This window comes from Megalopta genalis, chromosome 7 (genome assembly GCF_051020955.1).
Source record: "Megalopta genalis isolate 19385.01 chromosome 7, iyMegGena1_principal, whole genome shotgun sequence".
Classification (NCBI taxonomy): Eukaryota; Metazoa; Arthropoda; class Insecta; order Hymenoptera; family Halictidae; genus Megalopta; species Megalopta genalis.
This window is the reverse complement of record NC_135019.1, coordinates 9,966,975-9,990,632: the sequence shown is the minus strand read 5'-3', so window position 1 is coordinate 9,990,632 and position 23,658 is coordinate 9,966,975. Positions and strand designations below refer to the sequence as shown.

General features: G+C 45.5%; 2 protein-coding genes and 1 long non-coding RNA gene across 8 annotated transcripts; 2 read left to right on the top strand and 1 right to left on the bottom strand.

Moving 5' to 3' along the window:
• Nucleotides 1-645: 645 nt before the first annotated feature.
• zyd (sodium/potassium/calcium exchanger zydeco) lies at nt 646-17,620 on the bottom strand. 6 transcript variants are annotated; one of them, XM_076523856.1, is made up of 9 exons: nt 13,436-13,828; nt 10,939-11,112; nt 10,187-10,374; nt 7,331-7,688; nt 5,331-5,456; nt 4,704-4,919; nt 4,528-4,629; nt 2,615-2,844; nt 646-2,537 (listed from the first exon to the last, which is right to left on the bottom strand). In XM_076523856.1, exons 1-9 carry the CDS (start codon nt 13,665-13,667, stop codon nt 2,472-2,474), a joined length of 1,692 nt encoding a protein of 563 aa, XP_076379971.1. In that variant the 5' UTR covers nt 13,668-13,828; the 3' UTR covers nt 646-2,471. The 6 variants fall into 6 exon arrangements, with proteins under 6 accessions (XP_076379971.1, XP_076379972.1, XP_033341290.1 ...); XM_076523857.1 differs by lacking the exon at nt 13,436-13,828 and adding an exon at nt 17,393-17,620 and having other exon boundaries at nt 646-2,844; XM_033485399.2 differs by lacking the exon at nt 13,436-13,828 and adding an exon at nt 17,393-17,620 and having other exon boundaries at nt 646-2,844; nt 7,454-7,688.
• LOC143259878 (uncharacterized) lies at nt 8,638-9,733 on the top strand. Its single transcript, XR_013033904.1, has 2 exons — nt 8,638-9,441; nt 9,543-9,733. It is a non-coding gene; the product is annotated as an uncharacterized LOC143259878 (long non-coding RNA).
• A 1,051-nt stretch (nt 17,621-18,671) lies between the features above and the next one.
• Nucleotides 18,672-23,588, top strand: LOC117229159 (sodium/potassium/calcium exchanger 4). The gene is made up of 9 exons (XM_033485395.2): nt 18,672-19,562; nt 19,991-20,227; nt 20,309-20,496; nt 20,626-20,773; nt 21,304-21,405; nt 21,486-21,542; nt 21,638-21,847; nt 22,035-22,136; nt 22,678-23,588. Exons 1-9 carry the CDS (start codon nt 19,277-19,279, stop codon nt 23,010-23,012), a joined length of 1,665 nt encoding a protein of 554 aa, XP_033341286.2. The 5' UTR covers nt 18,672-19,276; the 3' UTR covers nt 23,013-23,588.
• Nucleotides 23,589-23,658: the final 70 nt, after the last annotated feature.

The following is a 23,658-nucleotide window of genomic DNA, read 5'->3' as shown; positions in this document are numbered from 1 at the left end:
AAACGGAAACCGCACTTTCCCGACCAAAGATTCGAACAGTCGTCTTCTATCGTATCGAACGATCACGTTCACTGTGATAGAAAGTAAAAATCTCCTTTTTTTTTTTAAGCAAACTAGACGAGTAACCATCGTTATTCGTTTGTTTACGCAGCGAATCCGGTGAAATTCGCGGGACCGGTGCGTCGCGAACCGTTCGTTAAAGGCCGTGTGGCCCACTGCCCGATAAGTGTCCGCACGGAACTTTACCGAACCGAACGAACCAATCGAGAGCGAGAGCGCTGTTACGGCGGCGTTATCTTACCTGTCAAAAAACCAGGACGTCCCGACGTGTTTCTGGCCCTTGCTCGAGCGAATCTGCGACGCGTGGCGGTTGCAGATTCTCTTCTTGGGCTCGTGCAGATACTCCGTCGTTGAAATCGTGCCAAAGGTCTCGGAAGCATCGATTACAGTTGCCAACGCGCGAACTCGTCGCGACCGCGGATCCGGACCCTAGCTACCGCAATTTTTCGATCAACCGCACGCTCGCGCCCGCTCGAAACGCCGGAAAAAAGCACACACACACACACACACACACACACGATTCCCGTCCGCCGGGCCGGACGGGGGAAAAACCGCGCCCGCGGGATCTATAATAGCTGTTTAAAATAACTTATTACAGTACTTTATTAAACACGTTAAGTTCGTAGATTACCTAAATACACACCCATCGGTGAATTTCAGTACACGTCACAATGCACGGCGAGAGGCGAGAGCGAGTGTGGCACCTTGAAAACGCGACGCTTCGAATCTACACAACGTATTCTATGTGTTTTCTTTTCTTTTTTTCTTGTTTTAATGAACGGAACGATCGCTTCGAAAAGCGCATCGTCGATGATTTTCTAGGCGGGACGGCGGAATCTGGTAGACACTGTTAAATATAGCGCTGGCTCGATTCGGTATGGCATGACAGCCCCTGGCGCGGGTCAAATCGCGGGCTTTCGTCGATAGTATCACGGACAAATTCGGATATTTAGGTATTTGAAAGTCAGATGTAGGTGCCGCCGCGGCGACGACAACCGAGATCTTGGCGCGGAACGACGGAGCTATTATTCCGTGAACAATATCGGAAACCGCGGGGACCGTAAAATATTGCGAACAAGATCTCCCTTTAATTCTGTGATCCCGTGTCTGTCTGTCTGTCTGTCTGTCGTGTTCTTTTCATCCGGCGATCGACGAAGGAACATCTCGTGTTCGCAAGGCGCGGGCACGCTCTCTGCGGCGTCCACGTTTATGTATTTGGTATGAAACGAATGAGTGGCATCTCTTTCGGTAATGATCGTCGCTGTGTGTCATAATTGATATTTTGTAATTTTTTCCCCTTCCAATAATAGATTATCGTAAATGTTCCGCAACGACAACCGATTATCGGAACCTGGCTCGGTGGTGCTCGGCGCTTACGTGTACACATACATACGTAACGGGCACGCGGGCATTTTCGTTGCCTCCGGTGTGTTCTGAAAACGAGACGCATCCGTAGAGACGGCAGTTCATTTTCGAACGCGCATGATCGTGCACGCTTCCCGTCCGTCGCGGCTCCCGCATCGGCGATATTATAATTGGCCGATAACGACCAATCCGGCGATTTTAGAATGAAGGAAGAAAAAAAAGGAAATAATCCGGTGTCCGGTTTAACGGGGTAATTCTCGTAACCGGACACGGCGAGTCGCTGCTTCGTTTTCCCAGCACCCCCCCTGCCCTCCCCCCGACCGATCGACGCGTTTCCGCACGAAAGAAACGGCGTCCGTTGGACGCGGCGGCCGGTTCGTTATCGAATGCGCGCGCGATCCTGTCCCGTGAATTCAGCAATTTCGGCAAAAAGTGGCGCGACCGTGTTTCCGCGATGCGTTTCTTGCGCGTGCAGCTCGACGCCGAACGTCCGACTCTACGATCCGCTTCGTTTTTTCCCTGCTCCCGATTGAGAGTTGTAGTTTAGGGCGAGAGAAAGAGCGACAACGAGACGAGGCAAGTGTGTCGAGGGCGACGGTAGACGGTTCTTTTTTTTTCCCCGAGAGCCCGGAACGTTGGACACGAGAGAAAGTTAACAAAAGGGGGATGGGGAGAGTGGACCTAGGCGGGCTCTGATCGAAAGGGGGTCGAAGCTGCGGCTCGAACGGATAAAACATAATGCATAACCGGCCGGTGAACAGTCGGCGCGATGCGCGGACAATAAACGTAGGGGGTGGAGCTTTTTTTTTTCTTTTTTAATCCCCGCGAGAGAGATGGTGTCTCTTAAAAGCGAAACGAGGAGTGAGGGAGAGAGAGAGACGGGGAGAGGGAGAACGGGCGAGAGAAAGAAAGAAGGGAGGAGGGAGAGAGAGTGTGAGAAAGAGAGGTTCCGCGTAATATAAAACAGTATTCTTCGGTCCACGGTGTTGCGTGTCGTCAGTTCTTAAAGAACATACGATAATCAACTAAAACCGTATCGAATATCGTTAAAAACGTTCTACTCTCGGTTCCCGTATCACTTGACCGTCCTTTGACAGGTGGGCAAATTTACCCTAAAGAATACATTTAGTTCTATCAACGATGCTAATATGAGGAACACAGCATACATACACAAACAGGCACGGCCTACTTTTCTATCGAGCTGAAACTTATTCGAGGCGAAAGCAATGTAAAGTAACATCAGCGTCGACAACAACGATATGGCGCTGTACTCCAGGCCGCCGGAGTTTATACTGATGTAATGCTTTCCAGGCTGCGTCGGCGAGAACGATGATTTGATTAGCCACGGCAGGCCCAGGCATAACAATATGTCGAACGTGTTCGAGCCTATTGAATTACTGATACCCATTGAGCCGTGCCCTAAACCGAAAAACACAGATTCAGGCTCGACGCGAATCGCTCGCTAATGTTCCTTCTGTTACGACTCCGACAGAAAGTTTTCGATCCAACCCTCGGTCCGATCTATACAACTAGACTGTATAAAAGCTGTTTGTTTCTTTTTTAACACGAAAGCTGTCGGTTTCTAAACGTGACTAATTGTACAGTCCTGGACCAATATACACCTTCTGAAAGGGGATAACGTTTCTAAAATTGCACCAAACGAGCTGAATTCGTTTTTCAGATATTTGAAGGACTAATTTACTAGATAATGTGTACATTTTGTTTTGCAAAAATAGCAATTGCGTGAACATTTTGGAAAATCACCTCCTTCGACAAAATTTTCAGCATGCGTATAAGCTGAGACGCGTGATATTCTATTTTTCTTTTCTTTTATCATTCCACTCAATCGCAGTTTTTACAAAAATCGTTTTATGCCATTGTCCAGCAGACTATGAATTCCATCGTCCTAAAAGGAATAAAATCGTTTGGTTGAATTCTAGAAAGATTATCGCATTCTAAATCCTTCTAAAAAGGTATCTACATGACCTTGTCCACGACAAGATTGGATTTGCTCAAACTTCGTACGATTTCCATTACAGTGGGACTTCGATTATCCGAGCTAAGTAGAGTGACGACGAATGTTTGAATATATTGATATATTGGCCAGATAATCGAGGTTCCAGTGTACGATATACTGAACGAAAAAGTTTATCAAGAACTAAAACAGACGATCAATCATTTCGTCTAATTTGGTAATTCTGGTGTCAAGAATAGTGGATTGGTTCTGAAATCCACAGACACGGTCAATTCTTCCCAATTGACGCTCAAATTGTGCACAAAAATGGAGAATTTGGGAAGAAGAGATACGATTATTCGAACTTTAAGGCCCGTTTTTTATAATCGTTGACAATCGTTAACCACAAAAACGAGCCGCAAGGCTCGAATAATTGTGTCTCCTCTTCCCAAATTCTCCAGTTTCGTGTACAATCTGAGCGTCAATTAGAGAGAATTACATAAACAAAGTGTCCCAAAATTATGGCATTTCCATGAAATAAGAGTTTCCTGAGGTCATTTGAAGTAACTTTTTCCTTAGCAAAAATGCAATCCGTGGCTTCGTTCACGAGTTATTAGCGAAAAACAGTGACCAGTGAAAGGCGAGCACGGCTGGCGGTAAGCGGCCGAGCCAACGACGCCAGCGGTCGAGCGGCCGAGTCAACGGCGCCAGCGGTGGGGCGGTCGGTCGAATCCTAGCTCAGCTGGCGCGAGGCGGCCGAGCCAACGGCGCCAGCGGTCGGGCGGTCGAATCCTAGCTCAGCTGGCGCGAGACGGCCGAACCAACTGCGCCAGCGGTCGAATCCCAGTTCCGCTCATTGGCTCAGCCGCCTCGCGCCAGCCGAGCTTGCCTCTCATTGGTCACTGTATTTCGTTAATAACTCGCAAACGAAGCAGCGGATTGCATTTTCGTTAAGGAAAAAGTTACTTCAAATAACCTCAGGAACCCCTCATTTCCCGGAAGTGCCATAGTTTTGGGACACCCTCTGTACATATCAATGTTCGTGTTTTAGACACGCCTGAATAATTCTTTGGATACGTTCACGATTGGATCGAACATTTTCTGTCGGAAGTGATATCACTCCATGTACGACACGTCGATTGTTTTACCTTGCTTGGCAACTATCACGCTGGACACTGCTTCTGGAACGCTGGTGCCGGCTGCGAGAAACGTAATGCCCATCACAGAGTCCGGTATCTTTAGGGTATCACCTGGTAATCGAACGGAACACTCGATAACTAGTGTGTGCAACGATGATTTCTATATGTTCGACGATTCTTCTTACCGATTATTGTGATCATCCATGCGACGACGTAGCTCAATGATCCGATCCAGATGATGCACATGAGAAATGTGACCGGGAACCAATTCTTGAATCGCTGCTTCTCGCAATCTGGTATCGTGCACATGAATATTAGGTGTATCGGCCACGTCAAGATCCAAGCCGTTTTTCGTATCCAACCTGCCCGCGCTGGCCAGACCAATAACTCGTACTCGTAATCTGTGCAATGGGAAATTGAATCACTTTTCTATAGTTCGATCCGGCACCGGCCGAAATTATTTACCGGACAATTCGAAGCTCGACGAGAAACACGTTTCCAACTTTGCAAGATGGAAAGTTACAAGATGAGATCGTAGAACACGCGAAAGTCATCGAAAACACGATCTTTCCTCGATATTTTTTTGCTAATAAGCTGTTTTCATCGTCGATAACATTGTCGTCGCTTCGTTGCGTGAAATTATTGAAAATCGAGCAGTTGTTATTTCTCAGAAATCCCAAGGTAATTAAACGAAACGGGAAGCGATGATTTTATGCAAGCTTTAATGCATTCGAAACGAAGCACAGCTGAGTTAATATCCATTAAACTATTTTCCCGCTTCCGCTAATTAACAAGAGAACTTCCGAACTCACCCGGTTCGGGATTCTCCTCTTGAGTCTTCGTTCCTCCATTTTGCAAAGGCACATCCGTGCGTTCAGCTTGATCATTGGCCGGCTGCACTTTGTCGGTGCTCGCTAAGCGGATTTCTATGCTGTTCTCTGAAACAAGAATCAACAATTTACACCTGTAACGGGCCACTCTGCTTTCGCACGAGAAACCGGGGAAACATTTTCGACAAACACGTAGCAACGCGAGCATCGATTTTTCTACCCTCGTACGACCCTCGGAAACGATTTACATTTTCATTCAATTACAATTCTGTGTATCGACGGTGTACTTTAACCCTCGTCCCCTATTTTTAGAAAAGTTTAACCCTCTGCTGGCATTGCGGTTTTGATCCACGCGATCCGCGCGACGTCTCCCGTTCCCCGATTTCTTGTTCCATGTGTCTAAGAAATCTGAAAACACTCTAACACACTAATTATAGCTTCTAGTTTGACACACGAATGACACTGTTGCCAAGTGTTCGAACATTTTCCGTCGGAAAGCTTAAAAGAATTCCAACTCGGATTTACATGTTAATTAACTCTTTGCACCGGAAGCTGTTTTAATTCGAAATCCGAAATGTTTTCTCATCTACAGCATTTGCATTTTACATTATTTCTTGAAACTTACGCGTGTGTGAAATTCAACCTATCGTCGCGTAGAATACATGCGCCTTTAACGATAGACGCGATTAATCTATATTGTTTTGTAATAATGACAAGATTCGATTCGTTTAAACTTCCTACGACTTTAAATTATAATATGTGCTCGAACGAAGAAGTTCGCATACAAATTTCCGACAAAAGCGGAAATAGTATTTTTTAACAGTTTTTAATAGTTTTTAATAGTTTTTAATAGTTTTTAATGGTATTCAATAAAATTTTTATGGTATCAGGAATTGTAGAAAAAAACAAAATGAGAAGCCAGTCATTTTACTTGGGTAATTCTAGTGTCAAAATTAACTTCGAACAAATTCGACAGTGTCAAAATTAACGCGTTATATCAATGTTTTTTTTTTTAGCGGCGATACAGAGTCTCGTAGTATACAAGCGCCTTTAACGATAGAACTACCGAACCCTAAACGCGATTAATCTATATTATTTTGTAATAATAACAAAATTCGATTCGTTTAAACTTCCGACGATTTTAAATTATAATATGTGCTCGAACGAAGAAGTTCGCATACGAATTTCCGACAAAAACGGAAATAGTATTTTTTAGTAATTTTTAATAAAATCTCTATAGTATCATGAATCGTAGAAGAAAACAAAAAACGAGAAGCCAATCATTTCGACTACTTGGGTAACTCTAGTGTCAACATTAAGTTCGAACAAGTTCGACAGTGTCAAAATTAACGCGCTATAGCAATGTCTTTTTAGCGGCGATACAGAGTCGCGCAGAATACATGCGCCCTTAACGATAGAACTACCGAACCCTAAACGCGATTAATCTATATTATTTTGTAATAATAACAAAATTCGATTCGTTTAAACTTCCGACGATTTTAAATTACAATATGTGCTCGAACGAAGAAGTTCGCATACAAATTTCCGACAAAAACGGAAATAGTATTTTTTAGTAATTTTTAATAAAATCTTTATAGTATCATGAATCGTAGAAGAAAACAAAACGAGAAGCCAATCATTTCGACTACTTGGGTAACTCTAGTGTCAACATTAAGTTCGAACAAGTTCGACAGTGTCAAAATTAACGCGCTATAGCAATGTCTTTTTAGTGGCGATACAGAGTCGCGTATGGATAAACGAAAATGAAACAGCGAGGCAGTCGGCGGGAAATCGGTCGCGTTAAACGATCCGTAATCAGAAAACGGATGGTTTTCACGGGAGCAGCGTGCGAGGGTTGAAAGCGGGTATCTGATTACACGAGACCGAGTTATGCTACACATATTTGCGTAATGAATATGTCCATACGCGTGGGATACGAATATCTTGAATAGTTGAAGCACGAACGTGTCAGGCCAATTTACCGTGGCCGATCCGAGAAAATTCCGACCGAAGAAGAATCCCGCGTTCAGTTCCGCATGCGATCCGGGCCGCAAGCGAACCACCGCCGCCGCCGCCGCGGCCGCCATCGCCGCCGTGCGTTTTACCTCCCGCGAGTCGATGATCATCCAACGACGATTGATCAACGTCGCGGAACCGTGTGCACCGTTGGAACGATTTGTCCCAGTACATCACGGCGATGTAGACGATGTACAGCAGCACTAGCGCCAACGCCTCGTACCATTCCACCCTCTCGTCGTGTATAATACAGATTAAGATGGCAACGGTAACGCCGTAGGCAAGACAGTCTCTGCTAACCGGCCACCAATCCAACGGGACTACCTGTGTGCACCACGACGGACAAACATAGAATGCTTCCAAGTCCACCGACGTTATGGCAGTTTCAGCGATCGTGCGCCGGAGACTGCGGATGTTTGTGCACCTGTGTCGATCGCGAGCAACGCAAGCACGAATCTGTAACAAGTACCGTAAATTCTCCCTAATCGACACGCTCGGATTGTACACAAAAAATGGAGAATTTTGGAGGAGCATACACGATTATTCGAGCCTTGCGGCTCGTTTTTATCGTTGCCGATTGTCGATGATTGAGCCGTTTATTTTGAAAGTGGCACAAGTCACTTTACCGTAATGAAAAGTGGTGGTTTTTTAATGTTTATACGAAATTATTTATACCGAGAAAAATATCAGTATCCTGAGATAACAAATACAAGTAAATCTTCTCGAATGTTAGCGTCCATATTTTTAAACGTGTTGAAACGCAGACCCTTAAATATATCGACTTAAAAACAAAGTGACTTGTGCCACTTTCAAAATGAACGGCTCAATTATAAGAACGAGACGCAAGACTCGAACAGTCGTATCTCCTCTACCAGAATTATCTATTTTTGTTTACAAGCCGAGGGAATATTCGGCAGAATTTACTGTACCTTTTCGTTTCAAATGCGAAAAGTGCTCTAATTCGGAAACGCTGCCTGTGTGCACGAAGATCCGCAGTCCGCCGAGGCTCTGCTAACTGCGCGAAGTAAGTTAACCTTGCGGCTCATTTTTATAGTTGCTGATTGTCAACAATTATAAAAACGAGCCGCCAGGCTCGAACGAACGTGTCTCCTTTTCCTAAATTGTCCATTTTCGTGTGCAGTAAATTTTTCCTTAATCGACGCTCGGATTATGCACAGATTATGCAGAAAATCGACAATTTGGCAAGAGGAGTTATTCGAGCCTTGCGATTCGTTTTAATAATCACCGATTGTCAACAACTATAAAAATATGTCTCGAAGCTCGAATAATCTTGTCTCCTCTTCCCAAACTGTCCAGCTTTGTGTCCAATCCGAGCGTCAATTAGGGAGAATTTATCGTACATGCTGAGAGTCGATTATGGGAGAATTTACTGTACTGCTCGAGATCGTATCCACCAATTTTTACAACGTGCGCACAAAATCCGCAGTCCACGGTTCACGTACAATTACAATTATTGCATAAGATTCGCGCGAGTAACAAGTCCGTACACGCGGATTCTCTGTCATCGAGTTACATCGTGTCATCTTACGTTACATTTCGTTAGACCAAGCGTGCGAACGAATAATTCTATCGAATCGATTGTCTGCTTTCTAGCAGTCGTAGAATGTGTCAACGCTGTGTGCAACATCGATTCGATGAATGAACTGCAAACGAAAAAGAGTTATTTATTTGTACACCCCGAGGGTCAGGCAAGCCAAAAACGTTCTGTCTGCTGTCCGCCATATTACACGGATGGAAATGTAACAATTTTTCCAGGATAAAAGTGACGAACGTCGGAGAAAATGCTACCTCCGAGTCGCTATCTGTTTTCGGTTATGATAAATAAGACTGTTCTCTCGGTGTTGCACCGTAACACCGAGTCAGACTCGCGACGAAGATCTCTCGTTCGTTGTTTACTAAAGCGTGAACGTTATTCGTTTCTTCTAGATCGAGACAAAATCTGATTCCTCTGTTATCAGAGTCTAGATACACAGCAAAAATGGTCTCTATCGGAGAGATTATCAAGGGCGTAGGAGCGCTAATCAACGCAATCGTGAAAGAAATCGTAGTGTAAGAGGTTAGCTTCCCTCGAGATCACTGCCAGGTTCCGACAGTTGAAAATGGAATATGAACACTGTCCGAGGTACGGTTAAATTATTCCTAATTTTTCTTTTTCAGCTTTCCTCTCAGCAACGAAAATGGACAACTTGGAAAGAGGATCAACCCTTTGCGCTCGAGCGGCGACTCCGAGGCACCATTAAAATTTGTTATATCACGTTCTCGGATAATTTTTATATTAACAAAGCTGAAATTTAACTGTTGTATGAGTCACAAGAGTCAATTTCATATGCATAAAATGCACCTTGTTACATAAAATAAAAATATTACAGGTCAGAGAAATTATTTTAGATTTACAGTTAAAATAGCTTCGAGCGCAAAGGGTTGATCGAGCCTCGCGCCTCGTTTTCACAATTGCTCGACAACCGGCAACCATAAAAATGAGCCGCGAGCCTCGAACAATCGTATCTCCTCTTCCGAAATTGTCCATTTTCGTTTACAAGCTGCAAGGAAAATCGAGGAGAATTTACCGTACCGAGGTGTACGAACAAAATGTGCAAGCCTTTTGTGCGCATCTGAAAACGCGACAGAACTTTGTTGGCTTCCCGACGTTTCATTACCGGTGCATTAAACTGGATCATGGTGCATGCACGTGTTAGAAGACGCAGCGGCGTTACGTCGCAGCGGAGAAGCAGTCCGGTTGCCGATTTAAAACAGAATCGATCGACAAGTTTCGTACTGGTTCTGGATCCCGTTCGACTTACCATTCCGGCACCGATACCGCAACAAGCTGGCACGGCGAGGATGTTGAATACAGCCGAGCCTACTATTGTTCCGACGCCGATGTCACCTTCGGTAATGAACGTGCCGATCGCGTTCACGAACAATTCCGGTGCCGACGTTGCTGCGGCCATAAAAGTGGCACCGGCGACGTCCTTGGACATCGAGAGCGCTGCAAATTAAAAATATTTCCCCGATGCGTTTTGTCCCGTGAAATGTCCGATTATTCTCTCTCTCTCTCTCTCTCTCTCTCACACGTGCTCTCTTTCTCACTCGTTCTCTCTCACTCTCTCTCCTACTCGCTCTCTCTCTCTCACACTCTCTCTCCTACTCGCTCTCTCTCACTCGCTTTCTCTCTCACTCGCTCTCTCTCTCACTCGCGCTCTCTCTCACTCGCGCTCTCTCTCACTCGCTCTCTCTCACTCTCTCTCACTCGCTCTCTCTTTCACTCGCGCTCTCTCTCACTCGTTCTCTCTCTCACTTGCGCGCTCTCTCTCTCACTCACTCTCTCTCACTCTCTCTCACACTCGCTCTCTCTCACACTCGCTCTCTCTCTCTCTCACTCGTTCTCTCTCACTCGCTCTTTCTCTCTCACTCGCTCTCTCTCTCTCTCTCTCTCTCTCTCTCTCCATCTCCATCTCTCTTTCCATCCGCCCTCGTTTCGCAGAGAGAAAAATCGTTCGCGAATGAACCGATCGGCGGAACATCAACGGATCAGAACCATCGTTCTCCTTACCGTGACAAATTTTTTCCACTGCGGGTACAAAGAATTTGTCGCATACTACTGCTAACGCGATAAATAGGTATAGAGAGACGATCACATGAACGACGACAGCACCGCCTTGCCTTTCCTTCTCGTCGAATAGATCGTGGGGAAAGTCTTCTATCGCCGGTGGTGTACAATTTATACCTGAAACGTGAAACGATGTGTTAGCGAGCTGCTTTGATCGGCCAGCTTTCCCGATGAGCAATGGTTGTTCTTTTTCTTTTTAAAGTAATTGTGGGAAAATTGTAGTGTTTCGACTACCGAGTAGTTGTATTTTGTCTCCCAAGGACCGAAACGGGTGCCATTGCTACGGAGAATCTTGATGTCCGCTTGAAAAATGGCGTCGAGGTCCGACGTCGAGTGGCTACACAAACGACTGGACCTTTACTGGATTTTTATATGCGAAATCTAAGGATTTTTTATGATCGCATGTCCTTCGAAATGAGTGTACGCGAAACGACTGGAATAACAAACAATTGGGATGATGGGAGGTAAACATTGTTTTTACTCGCCGCAGCTGAAGTACGTTATTTAGCTATATGTCATTGCTAGACTGCGGATGTTTATGCGAAATAAAATGTTTTTATGATAACCGTAAAATGAAAGTTAAATAAATATGCATTTCTTTATTTTATGATGGCAATATATCAAAAATAATACGATAGTATCCTTAAATTCTTTAGAAAGTCTTTATTGATTCCTATTTCACTTGCTCGGTTTTGTTGTAAATAAATGAAATCCGCTGTCTAGCCGTCACATTGGAATTTATAAAAACGTTCGAACTATTCCACTGATCTGTATATATGTTCTGCAAATATGTATCGAGTCAAGATTTAAAAAGATGACATACAACGAGGAGTAAAACTGAGATAACACCTTTTAAAACGGTATAACTTTCTCAAAACTGGTCTAAATGACTTGAATTTTTCTTCTTTCGGAAATGTTCGAAGGACTAATTTACTAATTAAATTAGTTCTTCTACTAATTTACATTTTGGACTAATTTACAGTGACTTTTTTATTTGCTATTACTTGGAATAAAAGTATTATAATAAAATTCTCGTTTTTCTTATCTTTTTTATCTGAGCCTATAATGAAAATTTAAAAAATGAATATATGTAACTTATATGTAACTTATATAAGTGTCGAAAATTTCATCGAAATCGGTTGACGCAGCTACGGTCACTGGAACATGTAAAAATTGCCGGTTTTTGTTCGAAACTCGTGAAAAACTGCGATTTTCGCGATCATTAATTGTTCACAGCTCGTGTCAAGGTCAACCGATTTCGGTGAAATTTTCAGCATGCATATAAGTTACCGAGAAGTAACAAATGCATTTTTCAAATTTTCATCGTAGGCTCGGATAAAAAAGTGATAAAACGAGAGTTTCTTACATTTTTCTTTCTATCCCAAGTAATAGCAAAATTTGAAAAAAGTATTTTTATTTACAGAAAAATTCAAGTCATTTAGAATCAGTTTTAAAAAAGTTGAGCCGTTTAAAAAGGCGTCGACTCAGTCTGCTCCTCATTGTAGCATATCAATTTCAAGGTCTCTTACAAAGTCTTCAAAGTCTATTAATTTTAAAGTCTTCCCAGCTCGAACAAATACATGCGAAATCAACGCGCGCAAATACGTAAAATTCCATAATGTACACAAGAGCGCATACAAAACAAGTGCGTGTGCGTGTGCGCGCTAACGAAAAAAAGTATATAAACTCGTGCAATGTTTAACATCTACCATCCGAATTATTTATTCTCCGTTCCAGTTGTTTCGCTTTCATCTCTGCAACAACGAACCGAGTTAATGCAAACAATTTCGCAGCTGCCAATGGCGTACACGCCGCCGCCATGTTTTCCAGTCGATATCAAATTTTCCGAGCAACCGACACATTCGTCTCTGTTATTAGGACGCAAAGCACTGCAATTCCCGATCGGTCCATTTTTTTTTCGAAAAAGTAATTGCTCATCAGGGAAACTTCCTGCGACAGACGACAGTGACGCGAATCGGCCGCGAAAGGAAGCGTTTCGCAGCGTTGCACGTAAGCGTCGAGCTTACGGAAATGGGGTGTTCGTAAGTGAAATAAGGGAAGCATATAATATATAATATATATTACATATTATATATTATATGTAATATATATTAACTTATATAATATATATTACATATTATATGCTTCTCTTATTTCACTTATAATATACCCTAATATACCCTTAATATATTCCCTTATTTCACTATATAATATATTATATATTATATATTATATGCTTCCCTTATTTCACTTACGACCACCCCATTATATACGACATTATACACCCCATATTACGATATAAATATATAATTTATATTGTAATATAATTTTATTATAATATATATATATATATATATATATATATATATATATATATAATAATTTATATTATAATATATAATATATATTATTATATAAATATATAAATAAGGGAGTATACATCTATTGTACGAAAGAAAAAGATCGTCGTCGATGCTCCCGACGGCGTGATCGAAGAAAGAGAAGGATCGGGAGAACGACCGATCGAACGCAGTCGCATCGTTCCGTTCCGTTTTATTCGGCACAACGTTGTTCGCGGGCCGCTTTCGAGCCCATCGATTTTTGCGAAAAAATTCGGACTCGCCGTGCCGGAGTCGCCTCGGCCTGTATCGATTGGTCGTGCCTTCCCGCATTGTTATCTTTCATCCAATTTCGGACAGCTCCCATTATATAAGTCCGCGGGACGACCTTGAACACAACTGTGGGATTCACACTTTTGCACGGCGATTACGGATTCAGGGTAATTGGGTTGTATTCGGTCGAGCAACGACGGTAACCACCGCACGACGTGCGCATGGAAACGGTTCACCGACCTTTTGCTGGTTCGTCCTGCGTGCATCTTTTTTTTTTTTGTTTCGTTTCGTCGTCGTTGTTGTTGTTGTTGTTGTTGCCGAGCCCTCTGCGCGCAATTTCCACGGGTCGAAGTCTCTGTGTTTCTCGATTTCGTATCATCGGCTCCCGTCGGAATCAATCGACACGTGGAGCGACAGCTCACCCGATAACTTACGTAATCACGATAAAACGAGAAAGTTTAAACGAGTTCCACAACCTACACGTATACGTGGCCGATAATTATCTCAATAACAATAACAGCGCCGTGTAGCGGAGACAGTATAATAACGCTTCCATAGTCGTCTCTCTCTCTCTCTCTCTCTCTCTCTCTCTCTCTCTCTCTCTGTTCGTAGATCGGCTGGAAATTCTATGCGTTCGTTAGCGATAAAGATCGGCGAACAATTAATCGGACGAAGCGAACTGCCGTGTTTTTGTTGTCGTTCTCGTCTTTCTTTCGCTCGACGTGCTCGGTAATTTCTCGTTTCTTCGATCGCGGATCCGACCCCTTTTCGTTGTTATCCACGGCTTTTCATTTTTCCTTCGACCAACGCGATCGCGAATCCGTAATTTACAATCGCGCAGCACACAGGCTACTAATTACATTTTCCCGCCGTTTCGCTTTTCGCTTATCGCGCGAACAATTCGCGCGGCAGAATTCGGTTCGATCTCGCGGCGATTCCGCGGCAATTTCTCTGGAAAAATGCGCAAGCTTCCGTTTTTAGCCGGCCGTAAGAGGCGGCTAAAACGCAGTAGATTAATTAATTGCAAGACAAACAAAGGCCAACCGTGGGCGTTTTGCAATGCACTCGATCCACAACTGAAACAATTTGAAAATTAGAACCTGCGTGTGCGTTCGTCCGCGACGCGAATAGAACGAGCGACTCGTTCCGCGAAATTCTGCGATTTCGCGGCCAGGTATCGCGAAAGTCCAGAAATAACGATAACGCGATATTGCAGCTGGAGCTCCATTTCTTTCATTTTTTTTTTTCCAATATATTTCGACCGGATCGAGAAAACGTGTTACGAACTGCTTCGGAAGTTCTGTAGAAAACACTTCGCACGGTCTCTATGCGTCATTTTCTAAGCTGTTTCTTTTTCATTCGAACGCTCCGTTCGTTCGCCGCGAAATTATTCTAAATTCGCGTCGCGACTTGCTCGCGGTCCATTTTGAACCGGTCTACGTTCGATATATTTTCGCAGAATTTCCGTCGATACGAACCAGCGACGGCAGTAGACGCGGAACAAAGAGAAGACGGCAGAGAACAGATCGGCGGAAAACGAGATGCTTATTCCCAGAGAGAGAGAGAGAGAGAGAGAGAGAGAGAGAGAGAATTCGCTATTCCGGAGGAAACGAAAGGCCATTTCCCTCCTTACATTTAACACGTGTGACCACATCGATCGTCGATAGGCGTTTCCCAAGTTTCTGTTCCATTGTCGAAAACCGACGGAAGCGGCACGCGCGGGTTCCGTTGAACGGGTGAACGTTTTGATCGTTCACCCGATCGGCATTGTTTTCCATTCATTCGTCCCGGTGATTTTTCTCCTATGGATTCCTCGCTGGCGATGTAACGAAGCAAACGATGCACGTATTGGTGTCTTGTACAGGTTATACAGCTGTATAGCTGATGTGACTTCCTACCGATTAAGCAACCTAAAGAAGTTAAATTGCTCTCATTCAAGTTGGCAGAGGAGATGCCATTCAGGTCTAATGTACGTCGTATAAACTAGATATAACGTGGCTCGGCTATTCGGTCTCGAACGGTTTCGTCTCGTTGGAAACAAACGATAGTCATCGGCATGGTTCTCCGCCGTTAATTGTCGGCCATCAATTAGTAATATATCGGGCCGCCTACGCACGGACGTCGCATTAAAACGGTTCCCGTTAAATATCGGCCGATTACGTCGTCGATCGAATTTGCCGGATGCGTGCCACGTAGGCAACTAACCCTGTCGTTCGTTCGTTCGTTCGTTCGTTCGTTCGTTCGTCGTGTTCTCTCTTTCGTTTCGTCGCGCGATTCTTCGTCGGCCCAATATTTTTCTCGGCCATAGAACACGGCTCTTCCACGGTTCGTTGATGCCCCATCCTGCATAATCCGAACGTTCCTTCCGTTAATGATTTTACAACCGGCAATTTACGACCCGGGCTGCCAGCTAATTGAAATATGTACATTCCCTCTGACCGTTCCGCGGCAAACGTTTTCGCTGTTTATGCTCGGTTAAAGTCGGTAACATCGCGCCACGATACGCCACGATAGATCGCCGACAGTACGCTCGAACGCGGCGTCTGAAAACGCGTAGCCTACTCACCGCCCCGATCTCGCATAATTGAACGATCATTACCAGTGTCATTCACTGTAAAATACGTTTTCGTGTAATATAGCGAAACGGTTCGCCACGCGCAACGGCTTCTTAAACATTCTCTATCCTGTGCTACGATTCATCGTAATATTATGTGTGCGTGAAAGGGAAATAGAGATAGAGTGATAGAGAGAGAGAGAGAGAGAGAGACAGAGAATAGCGTGCCGGATAGATCAAATTTCCTGATCAAGCGGATCGTTTCGAAAATCTTGGGCCCACGGATCGACTCGCACGGAAGAGAGGACCGTCCTATCGCGAAACGGCGGAAACAGCACTGTGTACCAAAAAATCGATTGCCGGAAAAATAATACCTTCTTTCGGAAAACGTAACGCTTATTTATCGGGCGCGGGCGGATTTCGTCGTGGAATCGTCTCGCGTGTACCGTTTTCTTTCGCACGAGCATCGGCGATCGAACCACAAAATGTTGTTATACAACGGTATACAGCGTCGTCGCACGTCACACCTGTTTCCTCGGCCGCGTTACCGGGAGATACACAATATTCGGAAAGAAAAAATCTTTCCTATACGAAATTTAGCAGTTTCCCATCCTGTTAATCCATTGTTTTATTTTTCTCTTCCTCCGCCTCCGCTTCCTCCCCCGCCCCCCCCTCCTCGGCCTCCGCCCGCTCCACCTCCACCTCCTCCATCTGCTCCGGTTCTCGTGCACTTCTCTTCGCCTTCTTCCTCGCCCAGCTCCTCGTCCACGTCCGCGCGTTGTTTTCTACCTCACGGCCTCCTCCCGTGTCGAGAACACAGGCATTTCTCGAACTTCTGGGTTCTTCGACACTTTCCACCGATGCCGTGGATGCCGATGATTATAGCGCAGAAGACTAGTCCTGCACAGTTCTTTCTCCTTCTCCTTCTCTTTCTCCGCCACCACCTCTGTCCTCCTCCACCTCCGCGTTTCGGCCGCCCTCGTTTCCTCTCCGTCACGGTTCGTCGAAACTCGAATTTTTTCACCGGGCCCGTGGATCGACGGAAACCGATCGGGGCCCTCCCGATCCGTCGTCCCGAACGGCCCCCGAAACCGTAATCCCGCGACCTTTGTCTCCCCCCCGGAAATCACAGGCCCCGCGCGCGTCCCGTTTCGCTGGTGGACGGTTAGGCGACACACGAGAACACGGAATCTCACCCCGGTGCGATATCTGAGAATCTATTCAAACGAACCTCCTCCTAAGTCAGACGTATCCATGTTGACAATCCCGTTGTCACACATATACTACATTAACAACTACTCCGAAGTCCGGCGGCGTTTGTTGGAATCGCCCCTCCCTCTGACTCTTCTCTTCTCTTCTCTCATCTCTCGCGCATCGCGCCTGCTGAATCGTGCCGCGGTCAAAATGCGAAATCGTCATTGCGCTAATCGTCATTATGCCTTCCTTGAAAATTGACCGTCGCATCGTCTCCGTTTCGTCGCGATTTCGCAAGAAACAAAACATCTCGCTTCGTTCGTCGCGCCACGCCCGCGCACAAAATATCCGAACCGGTATTTCGAAATCGGGCCCAAAAAATCGGGTCCACGGCCACGCGAATCGCATTCGTTCCCCTTCGAATCGTTTCGAGCTGTGTGCTTCGTAGCGAAGCTCCGTTCGCGATCCCTTTTTTGCTGCAGATCGCGATCGGCGCGCGTCGCATTTTTTAGCCGTTTTCGCGAGATAAATCGGGGTCGGGCGTCTATTTGGGATAGTCTAAAATACAATTTGGAATTCTCCGTTCCCGCCGTCTGCGAACTGTTCGACGAACTTGTTTCGATCGATTTTGAGAACTGTCCAGAGCAGAGGAACGTTGCTACGCACGCAGCTTCGGAAATTCTTCTCGGACGAGCGTACCGATTCGTTGTTTGTTATATAGTTGACGCACGTTTATCGTGGAACGCCGGCAAAAATTTTCAGCATAATTCAATCGTCCATTTCCTGTACAGCTCTTGCCAAAACGTACGCTCGGTTGCTCTCTGTCCGCAGCAGCGTCCGCGCTGTAGAAGCTTTAAAATTAGGCACTTTCGAGAGCGTTTACGAATCGACGAAGATTTCTGAGCCACGAATCCTGTTCCACGTTTATTCATCGACAAAATAAATCTAGAGATTTCCGTGTAAAGTCACGCGAATTTTCTTCGATGTTTCATCGTTTCGTTGTCTCTCGATAACTTTTTTATCCGATCTTTGAATACGTTTTTCATTTTCACGGATTGCCGATTCTTCGATGTTTCATCTTCTCGTTATCTCTCGATAACTCTTTTATCCGATCTTTGGGTGCGTTTTTCATTTTCACGGATTGCCGATTCTTCGATGTTTCATCTTCTCGTTATCTCTCGATAACTCTTTTATCCGATCTTTGAATACGTTTTTCATTTTCACGGATTGCCGATTCTTCGATGTTTCATCTTCTCGTTTTATCTCTCGATAACTCTTTTATCCGATCTTTGGGCGCGTTTTTCATTTTCACGGATCGCCGATTCTTCGATGCGAGTTTCTCTGTTTCGAAGCAAATCTCAGAAACCGAAATAACGTGAATTATTCGTGTTTGCGAGAAGCTGCCGTGCTCGCCAAAAAAGCGTGCTCACGATAAAATACGCGTCGAAATTGCACAATTCAGCCATCGAGATAGTAATATCAATAATCGAACGACATCCTCGCAATACTTTGGAAGACTTCGTAATAAACAATAACGTGAAAACAGTTACATCCGTGTAGAAAGAAGTCGAGGCCGGCTCTGTGTCGACGAACGCGCGTAGACGAATTCCTTCGTTCGAACAACAACGGTTAAATTAATTGCGAGCCGAAAGACGACACCGGGAAAATTAGAACGGCATAATTGCGCGTGAGGAACGATCGTGCGCAATTTACGAATGGTCTAAATTCCCGTGGAAATCTACCTAGAACGTGGTGCCACTCGAACACGTCCAGCAGCGGCCGAGGGACATTTAATTAGTAGGTTTTCAGCGGTAGGTGTGTTTTCCTTTTGTTGAATTATCAACGAAGGGACGTCTTGTCTCACTTCACGTTAGTATCTTATCTGTGTAAAGTTGAGGCCGATAATGCCCGTAAACGAAAAATGTCGATGCGGTCTATCGGCGGACTGCGAATCAAAATCAGTATCAAACCGAACGGCGCACAGTCGCACGTTGTTCCCCAAAAAACGTCTCTTTCCATTTTTTCATTTCTTCACTGCCGACCGAAATTCGTGCAACCAAACGAAATGGTACGAAAATACACGCGAGCGATGGGCTACAGAGTGCTGTGCACCGTGGCCGTGCCGACGTTGTACCTAATTTTTGTAAACGCCATGGCCGCGATACTGCCAAACAGCGTGGAGACGACGAATCATCGGACAGATATACGTAAGTTTTTTTCCTCATGGATCAATTTATCGTCCGAAATCGAGCCTCGGGATCGCCGCCGGAACCGCGTTTTCGGACGCGCGGTACACAGTTTTGCAACGAACGATCTTCGAATTAAATGGTAATTAGAACGGAGGGATTTTTTCACGGCCGGCTGTATTAAAGGGCGGAGAATGTGAAATAAGGTTGATCTTTACGATCGGAGATTATGTAACGCGGGCATAATGCGCGCATCGTCCACGTGTGTGCTCGTATCGTGCGAATACCGGCGAAATAGGTCGATGGAAATTTTAGCGCGGCATTCTCCTCTTTTTCTCGTCCTATACACCGTCGGATTATCTTTATCGGGGCTCCGGCGAAGCTCTCGCCGGGGCGAGAGAGGTGCGTGCACGCGTGCAACAGTGACTCGAATCGGATCCTTCTTCAAGGTTTTCGGAAGCTCTTGCAATTCGAAACGACCACCGCGGAGCCAGGAGGACCGACGGAGGAGCCTTTCAATTGCACCCCTCCGGCGATCAAGGAGTTCCCATCGGACGGTCTCACGCGGGACCAAAGGCAGTCGGGATTCATAGTCATACATTTTATAATAGCCGTCTACATGTTCCTGCTGCTCGCGGTCGTTTGCGACGACTTCTTCGTTCCGTCCATGAAGAAGATTTGCGAGAGTGAGTCGAAGTGGGACGACGGTTTCGATTGACGAAAATGTCTGTCGGACGAACGACCTCTTTAAAATACGCCATTTTCAGAGCTGAGCCTGACCGAGGACGTCGCAGGAGCGACGATCATGGCCGCGGCCAGCTCCAGTCCGGAATTATTCATCAACATCATCGGCACCTTCGTCACCGAGGGAGATTTGGGCGTTGGCACGATCGTCGGCTCCGCCGTTTTCAATATACTAGCCGTGCCCGCTTGTTGCGGCATATTCGCGAATCAAGTACGACTTTTTCCATGCTGCTGCTACTACTAAAAGGAAGGCCGTCGGACTCTCTCTCTCTACTCGCGCGAGCAGATACGAGATAAAGCCGCCGAATTCTGGCCAGAACAATTAAGTGTGTATTTACAGGTACTGAAGTTGGCCTGGTGGCCTGTTACAAGAGATTCGGCCGCGTACGCGATTACCGTTTTGCTATTAGTTTTGACGCTGAGAGACGGACGCATCGAATGGTACGAAGCACTCATCCTCGTCCTCATCTACGTTCTCTACATCCTCAGTAAGTATCTCGCAGAATCTTGCAAATAGAAAAGGAAAAATTTCCCGGTTCAACCGCGTCGAACTTTCGAAAAATTCCGTCTTTCATTCTTTGCAATAATTTTAATAAGTTGTGCGTCGCGCGACGACATTTTCCGGTTCACGTAACGTTCCCACTGTTTTGTTTTTATCGCGAGTGCATAAATCCGCGGTCTAGTAATCGTTCTTTAAAGATACGATAACGGGTGGAAGAAGCTACACACCAAAGACACGAAGATTAAAAGCGGCGCTTATTATGGTCGATCGAAGATAGTGTATTGATATTCTTGGCTTCCTTCAATCGCGCCACTGTGTACAATTTCGCTTAGCCGATTACGTCGCAAATCCTGAAAATCCGTGGCTCGATCACCGCGATCGCTGTAAAGATATTCCTCGTCTGGAGGGCCGGGGGGGATATTATTAATCGTTCGAATGCTCCACGCTAAATCGTGACCACACGACGAACGAAACGATCGAACGTGTTCCGTATAACATGGTTTTCTGTGTTCGCAGCGATGTGCTTCAACCGCAGCATCAGTAACTTCATGCACTGCGTAAGACCCCCGAAGAACAAGTACACGAATCTGAGCGAGAAGAGCCCGCTGATCTCGAACGGTAAGATCCTAATTTCTAATCGCGAGCATATCATCTGCTCTCGATCGAGACATACATGATCCGTCCGGTTGTTTCCTCAGATATCATAAAAAACCCGGACATCGTGGTGATGGATTCAGGGGAGATCGACGAATCGCGTAAGTAAGCACACGGCCGGAACCGTGGTAACGTAAACGATAACGGAAGACGAATACGTCGCGAATGATGCCGTCGGTTGGTCTGTTGTTTTCAGTGGACATCGTGAACATGACGAGCTGGCAGGGCACGGTGTTCGAGAAACTGTGGTGGCTGTTAACGTGGCCGATTAATTTCTTGCTTCTGGTGACGATCCCCGATTGCCGGCGAGATACACTGAAATCGTGGTACCCGGTTACGTTTATCATGTGTATCGTATGGATCGCGACGACTTCGTACATAGTCGGCTGGGTGATCACCGTTATCGGTAGGTGTTTCATAATAATTCCTCCATGCGGTCGTCGGTTAATCATCGTCGGCCGTGCGAACCGCGGTACTCCCCGATGGACGATTCGTATTATCTAATTGATCGCGTTAGATTAGTAGACCACGAAAAATCGTGTTGTCGAATGTACGCTGCTGCGAGGTCGCGTGACGATCGATCATTATTCCAGGGGATACGTTCAGGATCCCGGACTCCATAATGGGATTGACCTTTCTTGCGGCAGGAATGAGCGTGCCAGAGGCTGTGTCGAGCGTTATTGTTGCGAATCAAGGTAATTCCGTCGGTCTTTTTAACCGTTCTAGTCGTTCTTGGCGACGTCCGTCCGCCGGACTCATTATCGGATCAAAACGAGCAGTAGCCGCGGTCGGACACGCCTAAGACACGCGGCTAATCGGCGACGATCTTTACAAATCAGAGTAGAGTGTAACTAGCGAATAACATTCACGATAAATGCTGTACTGTACAAAGATTGTCTCGCGATAGCGGAGCACGTGGCGCTATCGCGATCCCGTTATCGAATTTCATCGATCTCGGAGTCGCCGACTACCGACACGTGACAATGTCTCATCCGTCCGAGTCCGTCTCTCTGTTCCTCCCGATGCGTGTTTTGGTTTTCAGGTGACTGCAATGCGAAATGTAATAACTGTAACGTTAACTAATTCTATTTCGTGTCGTTGCCGTTCGGTTTTCTTACGCGATATCGACGCGCGGTAGAGATTCTTCCGAGCAATTCCGTAACCTTGACAGGATTTTCTCTTATCTGGCCGCAGTCTCGATTGTTCTTTCTTTTTTTTTCTGTCATTGATTTCTAGGACACGGGGACATGGGTATAAGTAACTCGATCGGCTCGAACGTGTTCGACGTGCTGCTCTGCCTCGGGCTGCCTTGGTTCCTGAAAGCTGCGTTCTTCCCGACCGTGGCGAACCAACACTTCGTCAAGATCAATTCCCAAGGTCTCGTGTACAGCTCGATATCCCTGTTCTCCACTCTGCTCATCCTTTACCTGTCCCTCCTGTTCGGCAAATTCCGACTGACGCGGACCGTCGGGATCGCCTGTCTCATCACTTATGCCGTTTTCCTGGTGTTCGCCTCGATCCTGGAGCTCAACACGTTCTTTGTCGTTAATCTGCCAACGTGCATCGAATGACATTAGGAGAACTGTACGATCACAGATGTACATATGTATTTATCCACAAAACTACGGGTGATATACCTCGGACAGACTGCGCTTCCAGTTTAGACGTTGCCGCGGTCATCTCTTTTTTAGAAATGCACGGCGCATCGAATCGTTGACACGCCGGCACAGACGTTGGGCTACTACAGGACAACCACCATGTGCTCGCAAACAATTATGCATCCCTCAGGCTCTCAATTGATTTTCTCTTATACGTGCATATGTACACATGTGTTTGTACATCGCTCTGCTAATCCGTTCATTATGTGTATTTATATCTATATTATAGGTGTTTAGGATATTTGTAATAAAGAATTTTCGTATTCGTTCGTAACGCTGCGAACGCGTGCTATGGAGCGTGGACTATTTTTTGTTCTTTTTTTATGTACGCGTCGAACCGATGCATTTCGGGTGCACAGGATGCAACGGCAGAGGTTCACCGGCTTAGGTCGAAGAGTGTGTTATTTGTCTTTCATCTTTTTTTCTCAATTTCTCGCAGACTAGATTTGTATTGATTAAACGTCTGAAAACATGTTCGTTGTTGAAGAATTGCGGTTGATTTATTTCCAAAATCTGTGTAGTTCATATAGTCCTTTATATTATTGTATTATTATAGTCC

Excerpts from the sequence above, each read along its gene's own strand:
- zyd (XM_076523855.1), bottom strand. The coding sequence starts at position 13,667 with ATGCGGGAAGGCACGACCAATCGATACAGGCCGAGGCGACTCCGGCAC. Across the intron at positions 7,689-10,186 it reads GCGGTATCGGTGCCGGAATG|GTAGTCCCGTTGGATTGGTG; the intron begins GTAAGTCGAACG and ends TGGTGCACACAG. Across the intron at positions 5,457-7,330 it reads ATTTTCTCGGATCGGCCACG|AGAACAGCATAGAAATCCGC; the intron begins GTAAATTGGCCT and ends TTCTTGTTTCAG.
- LOC117229159 (XM_033485395.2), top strand. The coding sequence starts at position 19,277 with ATGTCGATGCGGTCTATCGGCGGACTGCGAATCAAAATCAGTATCAAA. Across the intron at positions 21,406-21,485 it reads GAGCCCGCTGATCTCGAACG|ATATCATAAAAAACCCGGAC; the intron begins GTAAGATCCTAA and ends TTGTTTCCTCAG. Across the intron at positions 21,543-21,637 it reads AGGGGAGATCGACGAATCGC|TGGACATCGTGAACATGACG; the intron begins GTAAGTAAGCAC and ends TGTTGTTTTCAG.